The sequence below is a fragment of the Ranitomeya imitator genome, chromosome 8 (assembly GCF_032444005.1).
Source record: "Ranitomeya imitator isolate aRanImi1 chromosome 8, aRanImi1.pri, whole genome shotgun sequence".
In the NCBI taxonomy this organism is placed as follows: Eukaryota; Metazoa; Chordata; class Amphibia; order Anura; family Dendrobatidae; genus Ranitomeya; species Ranitomeya imitator.
In genome coordinates, this window is record NC_091289.1 from 172045603 (window position 1) to 172068775 (window position 23173).

General features: G+C 41.3%; 1 protein-coding gene across 1 annotated transcript in view; it reads right to left on the minus strand.

The window, feature by feature from the left end:
• Positions 1 to 863: 863 nt before the first annotated feature.
• PODN (podocan) overlaps positions 864 to 23173 on the minus strand; it is a 33946-nt gene continuing 11636 nt past the window's right edge. Inside the window, exons 5-11 of the mRNA XM_069737894.1 lie at positions 15002 to 15111; positions 10403 to 10559; positions 9070 to 9185; positions 6729 to 7386; positions 3894 to 4042; positions 3661 to 3819; positions 864 to 2102 (exon numbers count right to left, since the gene is read on the minus strand). Of these exons, the coding sequence (XP_069593995.1) occupies positions 3678 to 3819; positions 3894 to 4042; positions 6729 to 7386; positions 9070 to 9185; positions 10403 to 10559; positions 15002 to 15111 (1332 nt within the window). The 3' untranslated portion in view covers positions 864 to 2102; positions 3661 to 3677. The remainder of the gene's footprint in view (positions 2103 to 3660; positions 3820 to 3893; positions 4043 to 6728; positions 7387 to 9069; positions 9186 to 10402; positions 10560 to 15001; positions 15112 to 23173) is intronic.

Below are 23173 nucleotides of genomic sequence, written 5' to 3' on the forward strand. Positions count from 1 at the left end.
CCCGAAAACCATATCCTATATGTAACAGAATATTCCGTCAGGTGATAAAAAATATATTCCGAATATCAAGACCCAAAAGATGCATACAATATTGAGCACAAAAAGTATATTTTGGGTTTACAGGTGCTTCTCACAAAATTAGAACATCATTAAAAAGTTAATTTATTTCAGTTCTTCAGTACAAAAAGTGAAACTCATATATTATATAGTCATTACAAACAGAGTGATCTATTTCAAGTAATTACTTCTGTTAATGTTGATGATTATAGCTTACAGCCAATGTAAACCCAAAAGTCATTATCTCAGTAAATTAGAATAATTAACAAAAACACCTGCAAAGGCTTCCTAAGCGTTTATAAAGGTCCGTTAGTCTGTTTCAGTAGCTCCACAATCATGGGGAAGGCTGCTGACTTGACAAATGTCCAGAAGGCAGTCACTGACACACTCCACAAGGAGGGGAAGCCACAAAAATAGTCATTGCTACAGAAGCTGGCTGTTCACAGAGGGCTGTATCCAAGCATATTAATGGAAGGTTGAGTGGGAAAAAAAGTGTGGTAGAAAAAGGTGCACAAGCAACATTTTCAAGCTGGTGTTATAAAGTATTCTAATTTACTGAGATAATGACTTTTGGGTTTTCATTGGCTGTAAGCCATAATCATCAACATTAACAGAAATAAACACGTGAAATAGATCACTCTGTTTGTAATGGCTCTATATAATATGAGTTTTACTTTTTGTATTGAAGAACTGAAATAAATTAACTTTTTGATGATATTCTAATTTTATGATATGCACCTGTATAGATATATGTATCCAGGTTCTCTAGGCATAAAACTTAATTTAAAAAAAAGCAAAACCAAGAGTTTGAGAATCAGTCGGATTTATTATAACACTTTAGACATATAATAGAATAATTTGGGAAATGTTTATTTTTCATGATCAGTATTTCTGTATTATAAAAGTGACTCTATCTTGCTCATTGGGACAGAATCCGGACGATTAGTTGTACTTTTTGTAATTTAACTTTTAATACTGTTGCTTGAATTGAATCCACAGGAGAACTCAAACTTTAACATGTGAGATATTCTGTCCCAAAAGATGACGCAACAATTGACTTTATACAACGTATTGCAGCAATTAAGCATAAGACTATGTATGATACCATAATTTTTCAGCATGATCACTACATACATATATGCTTCACTAAAAAAAAGAAATTAACAGGTCATTTAAAGACGTATTCCAAATCTAATAAGGGAACTTTCTCACAAGACCTACCCAACTTCCTTCCCGGTTTGCTGTCAGTTCTATCAGTTTTTTTAATATGGACCGGTAAAGTTGTATGTCACGACCTTTAAAAAAAAAAAGTGATTCCCATCCCTGTTCTGGAATATTTGACCGTACAGAACACTGCACCGAAATTTTTTTACTTCAACTGCACTGTCTTGTTTCTGCTCCATTCTCAAGTTGTGTCATGTTTGCCTATCCTAATGCAATATAAGTGAAGTTACCGCACCTCCTAAATAGAGCATCATAGATTTAAAAAAAAAAAAAAAGCATCTCTTGCATTTTTTTGGACATTATAGTTCAGGGGTGGAAACAATGACAATGTATATATTACAGGGTGAAGATCACAGCATAGATCTTTTAGAAAAATGCTCAAAAAGGTAAAGAAATTCAGCAATTTATACAGTAATGATGATGACACATTTAACTGAGCAAATTAAAAAATGCAGACAATTATAATTAGTGATGCTGGAATTTCACCCTAATACGATATTTTAGCACATATCGTAAAATTGACCAATACATGTAAGGACTTTCGTTAGAATTATGCTAGCTGTAAAAATAATTTATGTTGTCCGTATTAGCAACAGGACGTTACCTGGTTCTGCCTGTCCAGGAGATCTACTGATTTAACCATAAACCTGAAATAAAATATAAAAATATCACAAAAGCCAGCTTTTGCAGGGTCCATGGAGGACATTTCTCTCATGTTGACTAAATCGGAGTCTTCTTTATTTTATTTTATTTTTTTTATCGACGGAGGAATCCACAATGTTCAGCTAAGCTAGACGAGAGGAGGTCATGGAATGTAGATCCTAAAAATAGGAAAGTTGTACGTTAGGCAGGGTCCAATTTTTCTGCTTTACGGTTGGAGCTGTTGGTCCTTATGCCATCTTACCTTGTGAGTGGAAAATAAAATGGAATTCTGTCTGCCAGAGTGGTTTTTTTTTCTGCATTGTGCTCATTTAGATTGAAAACTAGAATTACTATGTGTAAAAAAAATGAATCTAGATTGAGGCAGAGCTGTAACAAGATATTAAGATTTGAGAGTCCTCAGTGGTTGATACTAGTGAGAAGCGAGTATTCTCGTTGCTTGGGTTTTCCCGATCACGCTCGGGTAGTCTCCGAGTATTTATGACTGCTCGGAGATTTAGTTTTCATCGGCCTCAGCTGAATGATTTACAGCTACTAGCCAGGCTGAGTACATGTGGGGGTTGCCTGGTTGCTAGGGAATCCCCACATGTAATCAGCCTGGCTAATAGCTGTAAATGATTCAGCTGCCGCAATGAAAACTTAATCTCCGAACACTAACAAATACTCAGAGATCACCCGAGCAATGAGTACACTCGCTCATCACCAGTTGATACCTTTTATTGGCTAACTGAAAAGATGGTAACAAATTGCAGCTTTCAAGACTACTCAGGTCTGTTCATCGGCCATATGCCTCATGAAGGGACCTGTGTAGACTCGAAAACTTGCAATCTGTTATAATCTCCACTTCATCTTATAAACCACTGAGGACTCTCAAATTTTAATATTTTTCTAGCTACTGGCTAACACGGTATAAAGATATATTTTTCCTGAATTGAGCTGTAACAAGTAATAATGGGGTCCAGTAGTTAAAAATGAAATGGGGCCTCACATCCCCATGATTTCATCAGCAAGTACGTTAAAAAGTTTTATTAAAAAATGTTAATACAGTCGTCACCTACATTTCACAACATGTCAAATTAAAACAGCCCCGCCCAGGTACACTACATCCCCAATCTTCCATTTTTCTAATTATAAGTCAGCCAATCCACCAGGTACATATCTCTTCTTCGATTGTACCCTGATGCGGACGGGTAGTTCTGGATCCCTCCACGGTCCCATTCCCTTCACATTTATTATTTTTTAATTTTTTCTTTTCTTTCTTTTTTCTTCTTTACTTTTCTTCTTCTATTATTTTAAAATAATTTTGTTAATATTGCAAATTATTTGTGGGTGAGGGTCTGTTTGCTACCCCTGTCCTCTTCCTTACCTCTGACATTATGCACCCCTTTTTTTCTGCATAGATTTATTTCTTTTTGAGTATATTTGTTTTACTCACTTATATAGCACCATCATATTCCTGCAGCGCTTCACAGATACAATCATCACTGCTCTCACTGCCCTCATCAGTGTGTCTATAAACCCCTTGCAGATGTTGTCCTTGATGGGATTTGAAACCAGGTCCCCAACACTGCAAGGTAACAGTGCTAACCACTGAGCCACCGTGTGTTTAATGTCTACCTCTGTTTCTTATGATTCCTTTACTTTATTGTCATCCTTCTTTGGAAAACTAATACCGGTAATTCTTTGAATTAGAGGTTTTTTTTTAATACTGATACTTACCGCAATTATTCTTGGTCTTAATCATCTTTTTCTGTTTCTTCCTCCTTTTGCCTCTTGGTGACCTTGAAAGTGAGATTGCTCTCAATGTCTAAGACTTGTAATTTCTCCAGACCCTCGAAGGCGGACTCCATCACTGACTGCGGTGTTAGCGCATTGAACCTAGCAAAGAAGATTTACTTAGGAAACCCATCATTAAATGACATCTATTTAAGAAGTAGACTTTACATTCTTACCGGAGGAAGATTCCCTTTAGGTTAGGAGTGGACTGAAATGCGCTGTCAGGGACGGTAGAGATCTTGTTACTCTGAAGGTACAGATACTCAAGACTCTCGGGAAGGTCCGGTGGGACATAGGACAGTAAGTTTCCTGACAAGTCGAGTAGCTGAAAGGAGAGGACACACTTTTCTTATTGACCAAGTAAACTTAGCACTGGTAGACTGCAGAACACTTAATGTTCTGAAGGGATTCTCATTCATTTCAAGGGCATGTATACCATATGGGCAAACCTAGCATGGGGCTTATATCAAGACTGATGGCTGGTCCAGTCTTCTTAAATTTTATGTGCCAAGAACTTGTGCAGGATTCACCCCTAGACTACTTTACTAGCAAATAAGAGAGTAAGAAGTTGCCCAAAGGGTCACTCTTTCCTTGATAGCAAAACCTGGCTCCATAATCGAGAGCACAAAAACCTCTTGTCTTCTCTGTAGACCACTGCCATGTAAAGGTTCTATGTTTGCAGTGCATGTCAGAGATATGTATCTAGGATGACTTCTGACCTATATCTCCGACAGTTCAAAACAATTAGGAAAACATATGCTAATGTCTGCCTCTTTGATAAAAAAAATTACAGTATGTATGCATACGCGTTGCTTGCATATGTACCCTGAGTATGCTTTACCAGCACAAATGCCCAACGTGAACTGCCAACAGTGTAATTACAGCCTAGTACTGTTTTCACCAAAGTGGCTTGGATAGCGACTTGTCATTAAACAGATTTTCTAGGTTTAGAATACTTAGTCTTTTATTAGGAAAGGCCATCAACATTAGATGGAGGTCTCACTCTTGGGATTCCGAGAGCGCTGCATAATTTTTAATGTTCCGTCGCCCCATTGAAGTGAATATCACAACTGGCAACCAGAGGTGGACATACTATTGGAGCAGCCTATGCAGCCACTCAGAGACCTTAGAGGTAAGGGGGCCACATCTACCTCTACACTGTGTGCAGAATTATTAGGCAAGTTGTATTTTGATCACATGATACTTTTTATACATGTGTCCTACTCCATGCTTTTCAGGCTTGAGAGCCAACTACCAATTAAGTAAATCAGGTGATGTGCATCTCTGTAATCAGGAGGGGTGTTGTCTAATGACATCAAAACCCTATATAAGGTGTGCTATTAGGAAACTTCCTTTAGCAAAATGGGTCAGAAGAGAGATTTGACAGGCTCAGAAAAGTCCAAAATTGTGAGATGTCTTGCAGAGAGATGCAGCAGTCTTGAAATTGTCAAACTTTTGAAGCGTGATCACTGAACAATCAAGCGTTTCATAGCAAATAGCCAACAGGGACGCAAGAGGTGTGTCGGGCAAAAAAGGAGCAAAATAACGGCCCATGAATTGAGGAAACTCAAGCGTGAAGCTGCCAACATGCCATTTGCCACCAGTTTTGCCATATTTCAGAACTGCAACGTTACTGGAGTAACAAAAAGCACAAGGTGGCCAATGTAAGGAAGGCTGAAAAACGACCACCTTTGAACAAGAAACATAAGATGAAACGTCAAGACTGGGCCAAGAAATATCTTAAGATTGAATTTTCAAAGATTTTATGGACTGATGAAATGAGAGTGACTCTTGATGGGTCAGATGGATGGACCTGAGGCTGGATCAGTAAAGGGCAGAGAGCTCCACTCCGACTCAGATGCCAGCAAGGTGGAGGTGGGGGACTGGTATGAGCTGGTATCCTCAAAGATGAACTTGTGGGACCTTTTCGGGTTGAGGATGGAGTGAAGCTTAACTCCCAGACCTACTGCCAGTTTCTGGAAGACCACTTCTTCAAGCAGTGGTAAAGGAAGAAGTTGGTATCGTTCAAGAAAAACATGATTTTCATGCAGGACAATGCTCCATCACATGCTTCCAACTACTCCACAGCGTGGCTGGCCAGTAAAGGTCTCAAAGAAGAAAAAATAATGACATGGCCCCCTTGTTCACCTGATCTGAACCCCATAGAGAACCTGTGGTCCCTCATAAAATGTGAGATCTACAGGGAGGGAAAACAGTCCACCTCTCGGAACAGTGTCTGGGAGGCTGTGGTGGCTGCTGCATGCAATGTTGATCGTAAACAGATCAAGCAACTGACAGAATCTATGGATGGAAGGCTGTTGAGTGTCATCATAAAGAAAGGTGGCTATATTGGTCACTAATGTTTTTGGCTTTTATTTTTGCATGTCAGAAATGTTTATTTCTAAATTTTGTGCAGTTATATTGGTTTACCTGGTGAACAGAAACAGGTGAGACGGGAATATATTTGGTTTTTATTAAGTTGCCTAATAATTCTGCACAGTAATAGTTACCTGTACAAACAGATATCCTCCTAAGATAGCCAAATCTAAAACAACCCCACTCCAACTTCCAAAAATATTAAGCTTTGATATTTATGAGTCTTTTGGGTTGATTGAGAACATAGTTGTTGATCAATAATAAAAATAATCCTCTAAAATACAACTTGCCTAATAATTCTGCACACAGTGTAAATTAGGTGGAAGTGAGCATTATGATGATTTATGGGGCCAAGAGGGGCTCTTATAATGTTCTTACATGGTTGCCCTCGTCTGTCTGTGACAAGCCAAGCACAGGAGCTTAGTACACCCTTGGTGTGGCCAAACATTTAAGTGCACCTTCTCACCTACTTGTTTTCCCTCAATCTCTGACCTTTTTGGCTCTATAAAGCCAGAGCTGTCAATCAAAGAAGAGCGAGGGTGGAGATAGAGGGAAAAGATGCAGTTGATTTCAACAGTCATTTTGTGCTGACAGACTCCCTCTAAAGAACTTCTACAAACTTTTGAGGACCTCACCTGGAGGCTAGTGAGCTCTACCCAGGCCCCGGTGTAGATGGAGCTGATTTTGAGTTTATTGTTTTTCATATACAGTTCTTTCAGTTTTGACATCCCAGTTAGCGTGTCTGGTGGTATGGAGCTAATTTCATTATCATTCAGTCTCAGAATTTCCAAATTTTTGGGTAATCCATGTGGCACAGATCTCAAATAGTTGCCGGATAACTCCAAGGTCTTGAGGAGCCTCAGTTTGCGGAAGGCGTCTTTATGTACTGCACTACTTAAAATTTTGTTGTATCTCAGGTTCAAGTCCTCCAGGAGATAAGTAGTGGCGAAATCATCCTTGGAGATACCAGTGATCTGATTGTGAAGGAGCATAAGTGTCTTCACTCTCCGTGGAAGTCCAGCCGGTATCTTCTCCAACAAGTTGTTGTACATATGAAGAGTATGTAATTTCTTTAAACCAAGGAAAGCTGTTGGATGGATACCTCGAGCCCTCAGCTTGTTGTTATGAAGCAGGAGATACTCCAGGTTTCTAATCTGGGTCAAAACATTATTAGAGATATTCCTGATCATATTTTTTTCCAGATGAAGTATGACAATGTTACGTGGTAGCCCACTGGGAATGTGTGTCAGGTTATTGCTTGAGAGGTCCAGGTACTCCAATCTGTTTAGGTTCCTGGAGTGATAAGAATAACAGTAGTGATAAGTAATAGACTCAAAAGTGGAGGAAAATTAGAGGAACGTCAAGATGACCTCAAAAAGTCTCTGAGAAATAAACAACTTTTTGACTAGAAATGTTGTAGTCAATCTAACTATATACAAACCAAATTTACCTTGAGACTCCTGAAAAAAAGACAATACCTTCTAGACTCTTGGAAAAGTCATCAAATATCGCATGTACTGCCAAAACTTCCTGGAAGGAATCGCTGTTAGAAGGTTTCTTGTGTTTGAGGCTGAGATGCTCTGTTTCGAAAGAGAACTTAACACCTGATTTATGCTGTCCAAACTGCGGGCAGCGTGAATCAGAACCATTTCTGAAACTCTCCGAGAAATTATAGTTAGAAGATCCGCCGCCAGAGACAAGACATAATCGTCTCTTCCGGTTGACTGTCAGAGCTAGCAAGAGACCTGTCAATCACCTAGAGCGGCGCTGGGAAAAGCCGTTGGGAGGAAGTGATGGACTAGTCCAGATTCCGACTTTGGTCCTTCGCCAGATCTTTAAATACTGGGAAGCGCTGGAGCGTTTCAGAGGAAAATATTCGAGGTGGCAATATGATATTGTAGACATGTACTCTTATTCTATATCATGGAGGTATATTCTATCTAGGACTGTTTATTTTTATGCCGTCATATATGTGATTCGATTAATATTATCTACAGGCTTACAATTGGTTATTGCTATTACTTTATGGTCTAACCTTCAAGTGCTTTGTTAGTAAATATCATGGTTAGACTAGGGCTTAACCTACATTGAGCAGGGTCACCATAACACAATTTTAATGAGTTCCATTTAATCAGAGACCAAGTGTAAAAATGCACATTCACGGGGCGGGTAAAGGCAACAGGAAATGGTTGTGATTTGGACAGGATTTGGAAAAAGGGGCATGGTCACGATAAAATATTTCACAATTGGCAACTTCCTAGGTATTGATCCTTGAAATTTGACAACTATACCATATGGCTCTCCACCTTGTGTGCATATACAGTTACACAATAAAGTGGTCAAACAATACAGATATGTAACTTTCTACTAGTTATGACAGAGGTATAGCTGCAAGGGGTGCAAAGATAGTAGTCAAAGATAGTAGTCGCACCGAGGTCATGGTCCCTGAGGAATCCCAAAGGTTCCTCTGACACATAAAAAGATACCAGTATTGAAAATGCCACATAGTAGGTGCCAAGCACTTCTGTGAAACCTCTGAAAACAAAATGATTGAGAATTGATATTCAACATGTCCGGTCCTCTTCTCTTTCCAAATGAACATCGGCGAAACATCATATACACATCAAGTGGTTATCCGATCCCGCTGAATTTAGCAGGTTCAGCCAATCTTAGTGTAACGTGTTTGACTACCTTCATATGGAATTTATTGTTTCTGTGGAATCTATAGTTTATATTATATAGTTACATGGTGGTTAAAAAAGACCTATGTCCATTAAGTTCAACCGAGGGATGGCAGAGGACGCTGAATGAAGAGGTGGGGGTACAAGCATAATGCATGAACCAATCTGCCTTAAAGAGCTTATTTCCTGAGAGTCGTCAAACATTAGGATCAATATTTTTTTTTTTATATTTCTGTATATTCTTAAACACAATAATGTTTTCCCCAGCCTGAATCTCAAATGAAAATTCACTTACATAAATGTCTCGTTATTCATGCCTTCATTGGAAAGGAAGTTGTTTTGTAGGTAAAGTTCACGCAAACCTAAGAGGTGGCTAAACGCTCCCACAGGAATCTTCTCCAACCTGTTGTTCTGTGAAAATAAATACATTCTTATACCCAGAATGAATAGAAGGTCGGCGGCTGCAGGTCAACAAGACGAGCGACAAGTGGAATCCCAACCTAGACATTAATGGCACATTTGGTGTTTGAGGAAGCGAGTGCTCGGGAATCATTCAAACAATGCACGGGATCATCAATTGTCTATGAAGATCAATGTTCCTTAACGTTTTTACCATGAGGCATCTGCCCTGATGAGCGTGTGAGAGCAGGATTTATATTTTATCTACCCTGACTTCATTTTAGTTTCTTTCTACATGTATTTCTTTCCTTCCAAGATGGAGTCCATGATCAGATAAAGGGTCTCTGGAATCTCATAGTGTAAAGACACAGACATCAGAGAAAAGAACCTTTAAGCTATGTGCACACGTTCAGTTTTTTTCGTGCTAAAAACGCTATAAAAACTCATTAAAAACGCATACATTCTGCATTCTATCATTTAGAATGCATTCTGCATGTTTTGTGCACATGGATGCGTTTTTTTCCGCAAAAAAATCGCATTGCGGTAAAAAAATGAGCATGTTCATTATTTTTGCGGATTTTCTGCATTTTACCCGCAATGCTATGCATTTGGGAAAAAACGCACAAAAAACGCACAAAAAACGCGTGCTCGGATTTCTAGATAAATAGAGGCAATCATTTTACTAATTGATGAAGGTAAGACATCAAAGACCTCCTCCTCCATTTATTAGCTCTCAGTGCCTTAATAGGGTACGGTATATAAAAATGGGTTCTCTCAGCTGGACAACCCCTTTTAAATGAAATCTGTCAGTACAAAATGACTGTTCAAACCAAGCACAGATGCTCCGTGCACCCTTGGTGTGGCCGAGCAGTTCAGTTCACCTTCCCGTATACATGATTTCCATCTCTGTCCACCCTCTTTTGTCTCCTGTAAAGCCAGAGCTGTCGATCAAGGAAGAGATGGTGGAGATTGATGCAAAACAATTAGGTGGGAAGGGGCAATGAACTGCTCAGCTACACCAAGGGTGCACCGAGCGCCTGTGCTTGGTTTGAAAAGTCATTTTGCACTGATAGAGTCCATTTAAACTTGCATGAGTTTGTTTTGTACCTTGTTTCTCTAATCGCAGTCTTTTGAGTTGGGAGCAAAACAAAAATGGAAAGTGTGTCGTCTGTACGAATAGTTCTAATAAGTCTTACAATGTTTAATGGATGTCAGATGGTTTCTGATACCTTCATGTGCAGTTTGTACAGTGCGGGAGGCAGGTGCTTGGGAACGTGTCTCAGGAAGTTGCTGGACATTATAAGGATCTCTACGTTGTCAGACTGGTTGAACACGTTGTCTGGTAGTCCGGCATCTGTCAGCTTATTGTTGTGCAGATACACAGACCTGACGAGAGAGACCGTCCATTATACTACGTCCTGCATCATCACAAGTACAAGATTAGGCTTTCTACTTTATGTATATTTGTCTTTCATCTCAAACTTTATAGATTATAATTTATGATCATATTACACAGCAACCACAAGGGGATTCATAGGTAGGGCTCATGTCATGGGCAGGGTAATGCAGGGGCATAACTAAAGGAAGTGCCTAGAGGACATCATTACAGTGTCAGCAAAAAAAAATCTTTACAAGTTCAATGAAACCACAAAATCTTAATATTCAAGTGGATTCAAGTGTTTTATTGTGGATATTTTATTACAATTAGTATTTTGTCATGTCACCCTTACATTTTATCACCATCTGCAGTCGTTTAGGCATGGATTCAGCACCCCACACCATCACACTGTCAGGGTGTTTAACAGTCTTAACTGTATATTTTGGGTCATACCGTGACACGGTACTTGGGCGACGCACGACCTTTGAGCCTCCCCTGAACCGGCCTGAAAGTGCTCTCATCACTAAACATGACTTTCTTCCACTCTTCAGATGTCCAATCTTGATATTTCTTACATAAGGCAAGTCTTTTCTTCTTCATTGCTGCTGTGAGCAGGGTCTTCTTTGCGGCTCGGCTACTTGGTAGACCCAGGTCCTTCTGCAGGCGGTGACGAATTGTCCTAGTTGCGATGTTGTGGAGGAGCATAGGGTACTTGTTTTTTAGTTTAACAGCAGTTATAGAAGGATGTGACATCACTTCACGCTTCAGAAGCTTATCAGTCCTTGGTGAAGTCTTCTTAGGTGCGCCAGAGCCTGTTTTCCTCTGCGGTACCATCCCAGGAGGCAATGATGCCGCCGACCGCTTCAGTTGATAAATTGCTTCTCTTGACACTCCCAGATCTCAAGCTACAGCAATCACCGAATCCCCCTTTTTGAGCAGAGTCAAGGCACGGGATTTCTCTTCCATTTTAAGCTTCTTTCGACCCATTGTGGGAGATAATAAAAAACCGAGGGAGATAATAAAAGACTGCCTAATAGCAAAACTGGCTGGGCTGCACATAACAACCAATCAGAGTGCAGCTTTCGCTTTACCAGAGAAGTGAAAACTGAGAGTTGATTGGTTGATATTTGCAACAAAGCCAGCTTTAATATTAGACAGTTTTTTATTATCTCCCCCATTGTGTGCACTTTTAAAAAGTGAAATTATGATGTGGATTTTACATATAAAGTTTTTTTTGCTGCGCAAGTGTAAAGATTTTTTTTTGCCGGCACTGTATGTTTAGTATACTTGTGACGTCACTGTTTATTATCCTGTGCTGTGACATCACTGCGTTAGTTCCCTTGGTTTATGATATCACCAACCACCCGAGCTGCTGCCACGTCACCAACCACCCGAGCTGCCGCGTCGCCACCGCCAGAGCTGCCGCCTCACCAACCACCCCAGCTGCCGCACCCCGACCTCCTGTCTCTTCCCCATTATCCCGAAGAATGTAAGTCCGCAAGGACAGGGTCCTCTCCCCTCTGTACCAGTGTCATTGTAAATTTGTTTACTGTTAACGATATCTATAACCCTGTACGTAACCCATTTTCACATATACAGTACCATGGAATTAATGGTGCTATATAAATAAATAATAATAATAACAATAAATAATATTATGCTTGAGTTATCACCTCACAGTGTTTAATATAGCTGTACTGTGACATCACTGTATTTGTTCTAGTTCTTTTGTGACATCATTGTGCTTATCATACTTGTGAAATCACTGTTTATTATTCTGTATTACGACATCACTGTGTTTATTATGCTATAAGATACAGAAAATTAAGCATTTCTCCAAAAATGATTGCAATTACACGGCAAGATTGCGCCTTGCGCAGACGTGTACTACGGAGGACACAGCATGAACTTCAACCCAATATTGCGGCCAGCATGCAGCCAGCGGGTAAGGAAAGGGTGAATCAAACACCCGAAAACCCCGCCCATATGACCGCAAGCCTGTCCCGCCAAATTCAGGTGGCAGGTTCCCTTTAATATTTGGTTCACACCCTTTGGAATAAATAACATCAATCAATCGCTTCCTATAACCATCTGCAAGCTTTTTACACCTCTCTGCTGTAATTTTGTCCCACTCTTCTTTTGCAGACTGCTCCAGGTCTCTCATATTTGAAGGGTGCCTTAGCCCAACAGCAATTTTAAGATCTCTGCACAGGTGTTCAATGGGTTTTAGATCCAGACTCATTGCTGCCACTTCAGAACGCTCCAGTGCTTTGTTTCCATCCATTTCTGGGGGTTTCCTGAAATATGTTTGGTGTTATTGTCCTGCTGAAAGACCCATGACCTAGGATGCAAATCCAGCTTCATGTCACTGGTCACTAAATTGGAACCCAAAATCCTTTGGTAATCTTCAGATTTTATGATGCCTTGCACATAGTCAAGGCACCCAGTGCCAAAGGCAGCACAACAACCCCAAATCATCTTTGAACCCCCACCATATTTGACTGTAGGTTTGGCTTACTCACATACATTTTGCAGACTAGATTTTCTATGTCTTTGTGTCAGCAGTGGTTTTCTCCTGGGTCTCCTGTCATAGCGTTTCATTTCATTTAAATGTCAACAGATAGTACTCGCTGACACTGATGAACTTGGAGCCTGTAGGACAGCTTGAATTTCTTTGGAACTTGATTGGGACTGCTTATCCACCATCCGTACTAACCTGCGTTGAAACCTTTCATCAATTTTCTCTGCCGGCCACGTCCAGGGAGATTAGCTACATTGCCATGGGTTTCTAAACTTCTCTGGAGATGGACGTGTAACCTTGAGGTTTTTTATACTTTTCAACAATTTTGTTTCTCAAGTCCTCAGACAGTTCTCTTCTCCTCTTTCTGTCCTCCATTTTTATTGTGGCACACACAGACACACAATGCAAAGATTGAGTCAACTTCTCCCCTTTTTATCTAGTTTCAGGTGTGATTTTCATATTGCCCACACTTGTTACTTGCCACAGGTGAGTTTGAACGAGAATCACATGCTTGAAACAAAGTTGTTTACCCACAATTTTGGAAAGGTGCTAACAATTTTGTCTGGACCATTTTTGGAGGTTTTCTGTGACATTATACCCAATAAGAGGATACCAGTATTATAAATTACAAGTAAAGTTATGGGGTCCTAGTTACAGATTCTGCCTCAAGGACTAACAATTTGCTATTTTTCTTGCTTTTTGTTGCTTTGCCAACATAAGTAAAGAAGAATGGAAACACCAACATTTTTGATTCAAAGTCCAATTTTTCATTTTAATATTTTTTGTGTGTGAAAACAATTGAAAACAGCTTAGTAACTGACTTATTTTTATATGAGATGGGATGTTTCTTATTATACACTTTTCACCATATGTTTTCAGTGCATTTAAGGGAACTGAATGGTAATGATAAAAAGAGGACGGAGCGAGGAAAAGCTTGTGTCCTGCTGCTACCTGTACATTGTCTGTGCAGGAAAGTTTATATTGGGTCAGTTACTGAACAGAAAACTTATGTAGGATTTTATTTCCAGACGTTAATTCAATCCTCTGGAAGTTCCTGGCACTCTGTGAAAGAGTTAATATTTCATATAGGAATTGGAAGGAGGACAAAACATTATTATGGGAGGCTAATACATAACATGTTTTCATATGGAGTGCAACAGAAAACCCGGCGCAGAATTCAGCCAGCCAAATTAACTGGTTGCGATGGAAGCCGTAAAGATCTTTTATGGCATGACGTTTCATATAAGCTAACCGGTGGGGGGTCCTACAGCTGGATCCCCCAGAATTAAAAAAAAATCCCCTGTGCGATAAATGTGAGATGCAGAAAATCTGTGAGATGCTATTAATGTAAGTGAGAATTCTAAAAAAAAAAAAAAAAAAATATCCTCCCTACTACAGGTGGTAGATGTCATAGTTTTTCTTAAAGGAAACCTTTCAGCTTTGCGCTCTATGGACAGATTGATGTATAGGTTTGTCGGAAAAGATTTAGTATAACCTTTATTTTTTCGTTCAAACTCGTGCTCATTCGGGATTTAGAGTCCAGTGGGCGGTCCTAATAAATGTCAATCATTGATAGGGCCGCCTCCTGGACTCCTAATCCTAGGATGAGCAGTGATTTCAATTAATAATATACAAGTTATACTGATTCTTTACCCACAAATCTGTATATCATTCTGCTCAGCTCCTCCTAGTCTAGAACATGCCGTTTGTAGATCAGATATGACAAGTACCCTTCATATTCATCAGATGTATGATTTGTGACACCTCCATAGGGAGAGATCTTCCAGGCTTTTAGTAGCTTTATTTTCTAGAGATTTTTTTTTTTATATACTCAAAGAAATAGAATTTTGCATTTCGGTCTAATAAGCAGCATGGCTATAACCGTAAATTCTAATACATCAATACCGCGTGACGTTCTGATGATCTCACCGTAGATTTGGCTTATGTCCAAAGGTCATTCCATAGATTTTAGTTATAGAATTGGCGGCAAAGTCTGCGCTTACGAGAGAGCTCGGGAGGAACCTTGGTGCCAGAGTTAGCTACAAATGACAACAGATTCGAGTTAGAGCGTCATCATCCACTGTGCCAAGTATGACAGTACACTGCTTTACAGTGTATATAGAAATCTCAGGTCATTTACTTATTTTGCACAAATTCTTATCATGATTTATAATACATTCTTATCCAGAAGTGAAATTCACATTTAGCAACTTTTTACGTTATGATGATTCGGTACATACAGATACTGTTTATCTGTACTGTATATACCAATACAATGTGCCTGTAAAGAAGAAGAATATTTCATTTACATTAAAAGGCAGGACAAATTATTTCATTAATATCAGTGTATCCTGGGGCTCAATGTTTCTGCCTTTCCCAGTACAGATGCGGAGATTGAAGACCTGGCAATGACAAACTTAAAAAACAAACAAACAGAAAAAAACAAGGAAGAATCTATTAATGGCATGTACTGACCCAGAAAAGAAGGTACTCCTTTCCCTGCGGACTTAGAGTGGGAATTTTTAATGGAAGATACACATGTACTCTGATTTCTTTAAGCACCTGAGCCTCTTCCCCATGGGCACCGTGCAATCAGCTTGCCCCTGACATGGACACTTGGTCTGTGCAAGAGTGCAGGTGCTCTTTTTAAAGGGCAGAGAAGAGTAAGCCATGGCCAAACACCTTTTTTGGGACATTGAAATACGGCTGACACAAGGTTATATTTTAACTAGATGGTGGCCCGATTCTAACGCATCGGGTATTCTAAAATATGCATGTCCACGTAGTATATTGCCCAGCCACATAGTATATTGCCCAGTCACGTAGTATATTGCCCAGCCACGTAGTATATTGTCCAGCCACGTAGTATATTGCCCAGCCACGTAGTATATTGCCCAGCCACGTAGTATATTGCCCAGTCACGTAGTATATTGCCCAGCCACGTAGTATATTGCCCAAGCATGTAGTATATTGCCCAGCCACGTAGTATATTGCCCAGCCACATAGTATATTGCCCAGCCACGTAGTATATTGCCCAGTCACGTAGTATATTGCCCAGCCACGTAGTATATTGCCCAAGCATGTAGTATATTGCCCAGTCACGTAGTATATTGCCCAGCCACATAGTATATTGCCCAGTCACGTAGTATATTGCCCAGCCACGTAGTATATTGCCCAGCCACGTAGTATATTGCCCAGCCACGTAGTATATTGCCCAGTCACGTAGTATATTGCCCAGTCACGTAGTATATTGCCCAAGCATGTAGTATATTGCCCAGCCACGTAGTATATTGCCCAGCCACGTAGTATATTGCCCAGCCACATAGTATATTGCCCAGTCACGTAGTATATTGCCCAGCCACGTAGTATATTGCCCAGTCACGTGGTATATTGCCCAGCCACATAGTATATTGCCCAGCCACGAAGTATATTGCCCAGCCATGTAGTATATTGCCCAGCCACGTAGTATATTGCCCAGCCACGTAGTATATTGCCCAGCCACGAAGTATATTGCCCAGCCACGTAGTATATTGCCCAGCCACGTAGTATATTGCCCAGCCACATAGTATATTGCCCAGTCACGTAGTATATTGCCCAGTCACGTAGTATATTGCCCAGCCACGTAGTATATTGCCCAGCCACGTAGTATATTGCCCAGTCACGTAGTATATTACCCAGCCACATAGTATATTGCCCAGCCACGTAGTATATTGCCCAGTCACGTAGTATATTGCACAGCGACTGAGTATACAGCACAGAGCCACATAGTATACAGACTTAAAATAAAAAAATAAACATATACTCATCCTCCGAAAGCCCATTGAAGTCCTGGCCCTGTGTGCGGTGCACACGGCAGCTTCCGGTCCCAGGGTTGGTATGGGCGCAGGACCTGTGATGACGTCGCGGTCACATGACCGTGACATCATGGCAGGTCCTTCTCGCATACCATCCTTGCCACCGGAACCTGCCGCTTGCATGGAGCGGTCACCGGAGCGTCGCGAGGAGCGGGAAAGGCGGCAGAAGGTGAGTATACAATGATTTTTTTTTTTTTTTATTATTTTTAACATTAGATCTTTTTACTATTGATGCTGCATAGGCAGCATCAATAGTAAAAATTTGGTCACACAGGGTTAATAGCGGCATTAATGGAGTGCGTTACACAGCGGCATAACGCGGTCCGTTAGCGCTGCCATTAAACCTGTGTGAGCGCTGACTGGAGGGGATAATGGAGCGGGCGCCGACTGTGGGGAGGAAGGAGCGGCCATTTTGGCGCTGGACTGTGGCCGTCGCTGATTGGTCGTGGCTGTTTTGCCGCAACCAATTAGCGAGTTAGATTTCCGTGACAGACAGAGGCCGCAACCAATGAATATCCGGGACAGACAGACAGATGGAAGTACCCCTTAGACAATTATATAGTAGACTAGATTGTGGCCCGATTCTAACGCATCGGGTATTCTAGAATATGCATGTCCCCGTAGTATATGGACAATGATGATTCCAGAATTCGCGGCACACTGTGCCCGTCGCTGATTGGTCGAGGCAACCTTTATGACATCATCGTCGCCATGGCAACCATTATGACATCTACGTCGATACTGTGCCCGTCGCTGAATCAGCAACGTGAGATGTCTACGTCCTTTATGACATCATCGTCGCTGTGCCCGTTGCTGATTGGTCGAGGCCTGGCGGCCTCGACCAATCAGACGCGGGATTTCTACGTCCTTTATGACATCATCGTCGCTGTGCCCGTCGCTGATTGGTCGAGGCCTGGTGGCCTCGACCAATCAGAGACGCGGGATTTCTACGTCGATGCTGTGCCGGTCTCTGATTGGTCGAGGCCTGGCGGCCTCGACCAATCAGAGAGCCGGGATTTCCAGGACAGACAGACAGACAGATGGAAAAACCCTTAGGCAATTATATATATAGATAGGATAGGATCGTCCTGATTAGGTAGACCTTGTCGAGGTTGGATCGTTTTTAAACTTTTTTTTAATCAAAATGGTATTAACTAAGTACCTTATGTTATTTATATGTACTAATACTGCTCAGTGCTCACTTACTGCAGGGTATATGCTCATATTGTTTTTTTTCCTGGGGATTTATCTGTTAAATGGCCACAGTGTGAATGTACTTCTACACATTGCACGTATACCAACTTATGCTCCGTTTCATTGTTTTTCCTTCTTTAACCCTACAATATCTGGAGGGCGAGTATCGAAAGGCCCCATGCTCTTAAGACAGCTGTCCACTCACATTTTTTTTTTTGGGGTCGGATATGGCTGACTTTGCACTGGGCACTGTAATTCGTCAGTTCGTTAATGGCTACTGGGTAGTAAAGGGGAAAGGCTTTTGGGCACCAGGGGTATCCTTGCTATTTAGGTATATGGCTAGGGCAGAAAGTAGGATTAAAACTGTATATTCAATGTAGACAAAATAAAAAAAAAGCCTAAAGCTATCCTTCTATTACCATGTTCATTTCTGTTACAGAAAGTATATGCCTCACAATGGGTTATGTCCTTTACTGGCTGTTTCATACATACAGTATATAGTATAGGTGAAGGAAAAGACAATTAGTATTTCTACAGCACCATTTGAGTTAATAGGCTAAAAGCGGAATCAAATCCTCACACTGTCTGTGCTTACAAGCTGTAAAGTAAGTGACAAATCCCTGACTCAGCCCAGATAATCTTGAACTCAATCCGGACCCTATTGTCGGCCAAATAAAATACAGGTTGGAAGAGAGATACGTTGGATGGAGCCAGCGAAACACATCCCAACATGTTATCTGGCCACGCTCTCTGGATTAGGAGGCTGCCAAACCTCTGCATTCTGCGCTAGTGGAAACCTCCCACACTTGGGCCTCCACAGATCCCTTTTCTAAGCCAAGAAACCTTTCTCCATGCCACACACATAAAGGTATGAATCCAAAACCCTTATGGAGGATACCATTTTTTAAGTCAAGTACAAAATCTTGAATTATGTATTAAATACAATAGATGTGTTGCTGGTAAAAAAGCCTCAAAGCTGGTAATAGACGGCCCCACAGCATGTCATAGACGGCCCCACAGCTTGTCATAGACAGCCCCACAGCTGGTCATAGACAGCCCCACAGCTGGTTATAGACAGCCCCACAGCTGGTCATAGATTGCCCCACAGCTGGTTATAGACTGCCCCCAAGCTGGTCATAAACGACCCCAAAGCTGGACATAGACTGCCCCAAAGCAGGCCATAGACTGCCTCAAAACTTGTCAAAGACTGCCCTAAAGCTGGTCATAGACTGCCGCAAAGCTGGTCATAGACCGCCCCACAGCTTGTCATAGATTGCCCCACAGCTGGTCAAAGACTGCCCCACAGCTCGTCATAGACGGCCCCAAAGTAGGTCATAGACTGCCCCAAAGCTGATCAAAGACGGCCCCACAGCTCGTTATAGACTGCCACACAGCTAGTCAAAGACTGCCCCATAGATGGTCAAAGACTGCCCCACAGCTGGTTACAGACTGCCCCACAGCTGGGCATAGACTACCCCACAGCTGGTCATAGACTGCCCCACAGCTGGAAATAGATTGCCCCACGGCTGGTCATAGACGGCCCCACAGCTGGTCATAGCCAGCCCCACAGCTAGTCATAGACCACCCCACAGCTGGTCAAAGATGGCCCCAAAGCTGGTCATAGACTGCTCCAAAGCGGGTCACAGATGGCCCCAAAACTGGTAATATACTGTCCCAAAGCTGGTAACATACTGCCCCAAAGCTGGTAATATATTGCCCCAAAGCTGGTGATAGACTGCCCCAAAGCTTATCATAGACGGCCCCAAAGCTGTTCATAGACTGCCCCAAAGCAGGCCATAGTCGACCTCAAAGTTAGCCATAGACTGGCAAAAAAATTGTCATAGACGGCCCCAAAGCCGGTCATAGACTGCCCCAAAGCAGGCCATAGTTGACCTCAAAGTTAGTCATAGACTGGCAAAAAAATCGACATTGACGGCCCCACAGCTGGTCAAAGACTGCCCCACAGCTGGTCATAGACAGCCCCACAGCTAGTCATAGACCACCCCACAGCTGGTCAAAGACGGCCCCAAAGCTGTTCATAGACTGCCCCAAAGCAGGCCATAGTCGACCTCAAAGTTAGTCATAGACTGGCAAAAAAATCATCATAGACGGCCCCAAAGCTGGTCATGGACTGCCCAAAATTACGTCCTCAACACATTTATTAAACAAAATAAAAGTGGACAAATCCTTTAGAAACAATAATAGTTGGAGAAGCGATAACAACCTTCATATGTTTGAATTCTTAAAAAAAGGGAACATTTACCTATAGCAAGCTAGTGTACATGGGAGAATGTAAAAAAAGCCTCACATTTCAGCCAATCTAATTTGTATATTTACCTATAAACAAATTTTATAGGAACCGTCAGGCGCAGGACATGATCTCTTTGGTAGCCAAGGCCGGGGTCTCAGAATCTGTCCCACCACCGTCAGTCATTATTGTATTTGTCAGATGTGCAATCACTTGTCTAATTGCTCCCACCCACTGACTACCATGCTCCCCATGTCCTCCCCTCAGCCAAACAGTTTTTGTACAAAGATGACCAAAGACAAAGAATTATAACTTGCATCTCCTAAAAGCTTAAAATCGTCCTGTGCGATCAGTTGATTGAACTGGAATAAAGATTTCAACCTCCCAAAATGTAAATCAATAGCAAACTCTGGAAAGAGATGCTAAAAGTAGATTTCAGCTCTGAAGTCTGTAGAATTGTGAATGCAGCTCTGGGCAATAACATAAGTAGTAACTCAGGATCAGTGGCATACTCGCCCAGCACGTTCCCAGCACGTTCGCTCATCACTAATTTTTACATGTCCAGTCCATTCCCTTGTTACTGAGAAAACAGTGTTTGAATTGATATGCAAATGATATGCAAATGAGGCTTGATATGCATCTGAAGCTTCCATCACTCCAGCTCTACTCCCCACCCAGCACCGCCTCCTTCTGCTTGACTGACAGCCTCTATGCTGTGTCTCTTCAGGCAAAAGGAGCCATCGATCAAGAAGGAGGAGGTGATGCTGGGCTGGGAATAGAGCTGGAGTGACAGAGGCTTCAGATGCACCAGCCTCATTTGCATATCAATTCAAACGCTGATTTATCAGGAACGGAGGAACGGACCGGCCATGATGTAAAGGTATTGCTGGACTTGTCTGGTAAAGAACTACATGTCCATATAAGAAGTTTGAAGGTGAATTTCTTGTTGACAGATTCCCTTTAATTCTTATGTAATTAGTAAAAGATCGACACAGATGAGAGCAACTTTAATTAATTAAAATAACCTGCACACGCATTTATGGGTGATTGTAATCTATTCACTTTAGGACTACAAGTTAGTGGATCTATTGTTCATTTATTGTCTTTTTTTGTGGTTCTTTTTGACTCTGCGTCAGAGTTTTATGGTTTCATATATATGATAAATGTATCCATAGGGCTTTGTATACCTATTTGTGGAAAAAAAAAGTTTCCTTATAATATTAATATTTTTTTCCAACTGTATTGGAAATCACAGTGTTAAGGGCTTGTAAAGTTCTGCGGAAAATGTTGGCGCTATATAATTAAAATTATTAACGCTAAAAATCCCATATACCTTGCGTATACAACGGCATCCTAAGCGATGAATGTCATACATTGAAGCCTCCCATCAGAAAAACCTCTGGTGTAAAGCTTGAAAGCTCAGAGGCCTAGACGGAAGAACGTTCCTAACAAAAGGATCTCAACATTTATGGAAATTTGACCTTCCAATAATTAAATTAATTGTGAGTATGAATGATATGCATGAGATTCAGGAACAGAAATATACAGCTGGCTTTGGGAGTAGTAGGATAAAAAAAAAAGTTTGGAAACCTTGATACGTTTGTTTAGAAGCCATGAGAAAATCTGGCAAGGACCTGAAAACCTGGAGCTGCACATGTCATGGAAGTGTGTTATGCGGATTCAACGCCAGGCTCAGACTACAGACAAAATAAGTCCTGATTTTCCATATAAAGTGGAACTGTGTTAACACAAAAGCATACCTCTAATTTCTGGTGGCTTCATGTGTGTGTACATGCACCAATTTTCCCCACTGGAGACTCTATCTCTAATTTTCAGTTGTCTCTGGGCTAGTGGGTGGAGGCTGTCTTTTGTACACAGCACACACAGACACGAGGGACTCCTGCTCTCCTATGCAGCACAACCTCAGTAGAAGCAGCAGCATGAAGGAGCTCTGAAGCTTGTCTTACCCAAGAGCTGAATTCACAGCAACATTACTCAGTAATGACAAAGCATTACTGAGCAATGTTGCTGTGACTTCAGCTCTGCAGTGAAGTAAAGCTCTTATTGTAAAGCAGCAACCAACATACGTATGTTTGTCTGTTCCTCACGGTCTTTGCTTTTCCCTCCTATCTCCCCCCCATCACCTCCCCATGGACTTCAATAAGCAGCTGTGTAATGTGATTGTTAATTTAGCCGACACCTGGACCAGGGTTTTTAGCTGTTTTTCAGAGTGAATGAAGTGGCTCATAAGTAGAGAAATAAGCATATGTGCCTCATAAGATATATTGAAAAATTTGTATATTATAGTTTTTTGTAAAGTTTTATTTCTATCATATGGGTTTTCCCTACAGAAGATGTTTCTGGCCAGTTGGGTTGAGAACGCTAATTCTATTAACCACAATTTTCCATTTTGTTCCTCAATCTCAATGCTAGTTTTGCTCAATTAATGGAAATTATTAGTGATGAGCGAGTGTTCTCGTTGCTTTGGCTTTCCCGAGCACGCTCGTGTGATCTCCGAGTATTTGTTAGTGTTCGGAGATTTAGTTTTCATCGCTGCAGCTGAATGATTTACAGCTACTAGCCAGCTTGATTACAAGTGGGGATTCCCTAGCAACCAGGCAACCTCCACATGTACTCAGGCTAGCTAGTGGCTGTAAATCATTCAGCTGCTGCGATGAAAACTATATCTCCGAGCAGTCATAAATACTCGGAGACCACCCGAGCGTGCTCTGGAAAACCCCAAGCAACGAGTATACTTGCTCATCACTAGCTGTAAATCATCCAGATGGGGCAAGGAAAACTAAA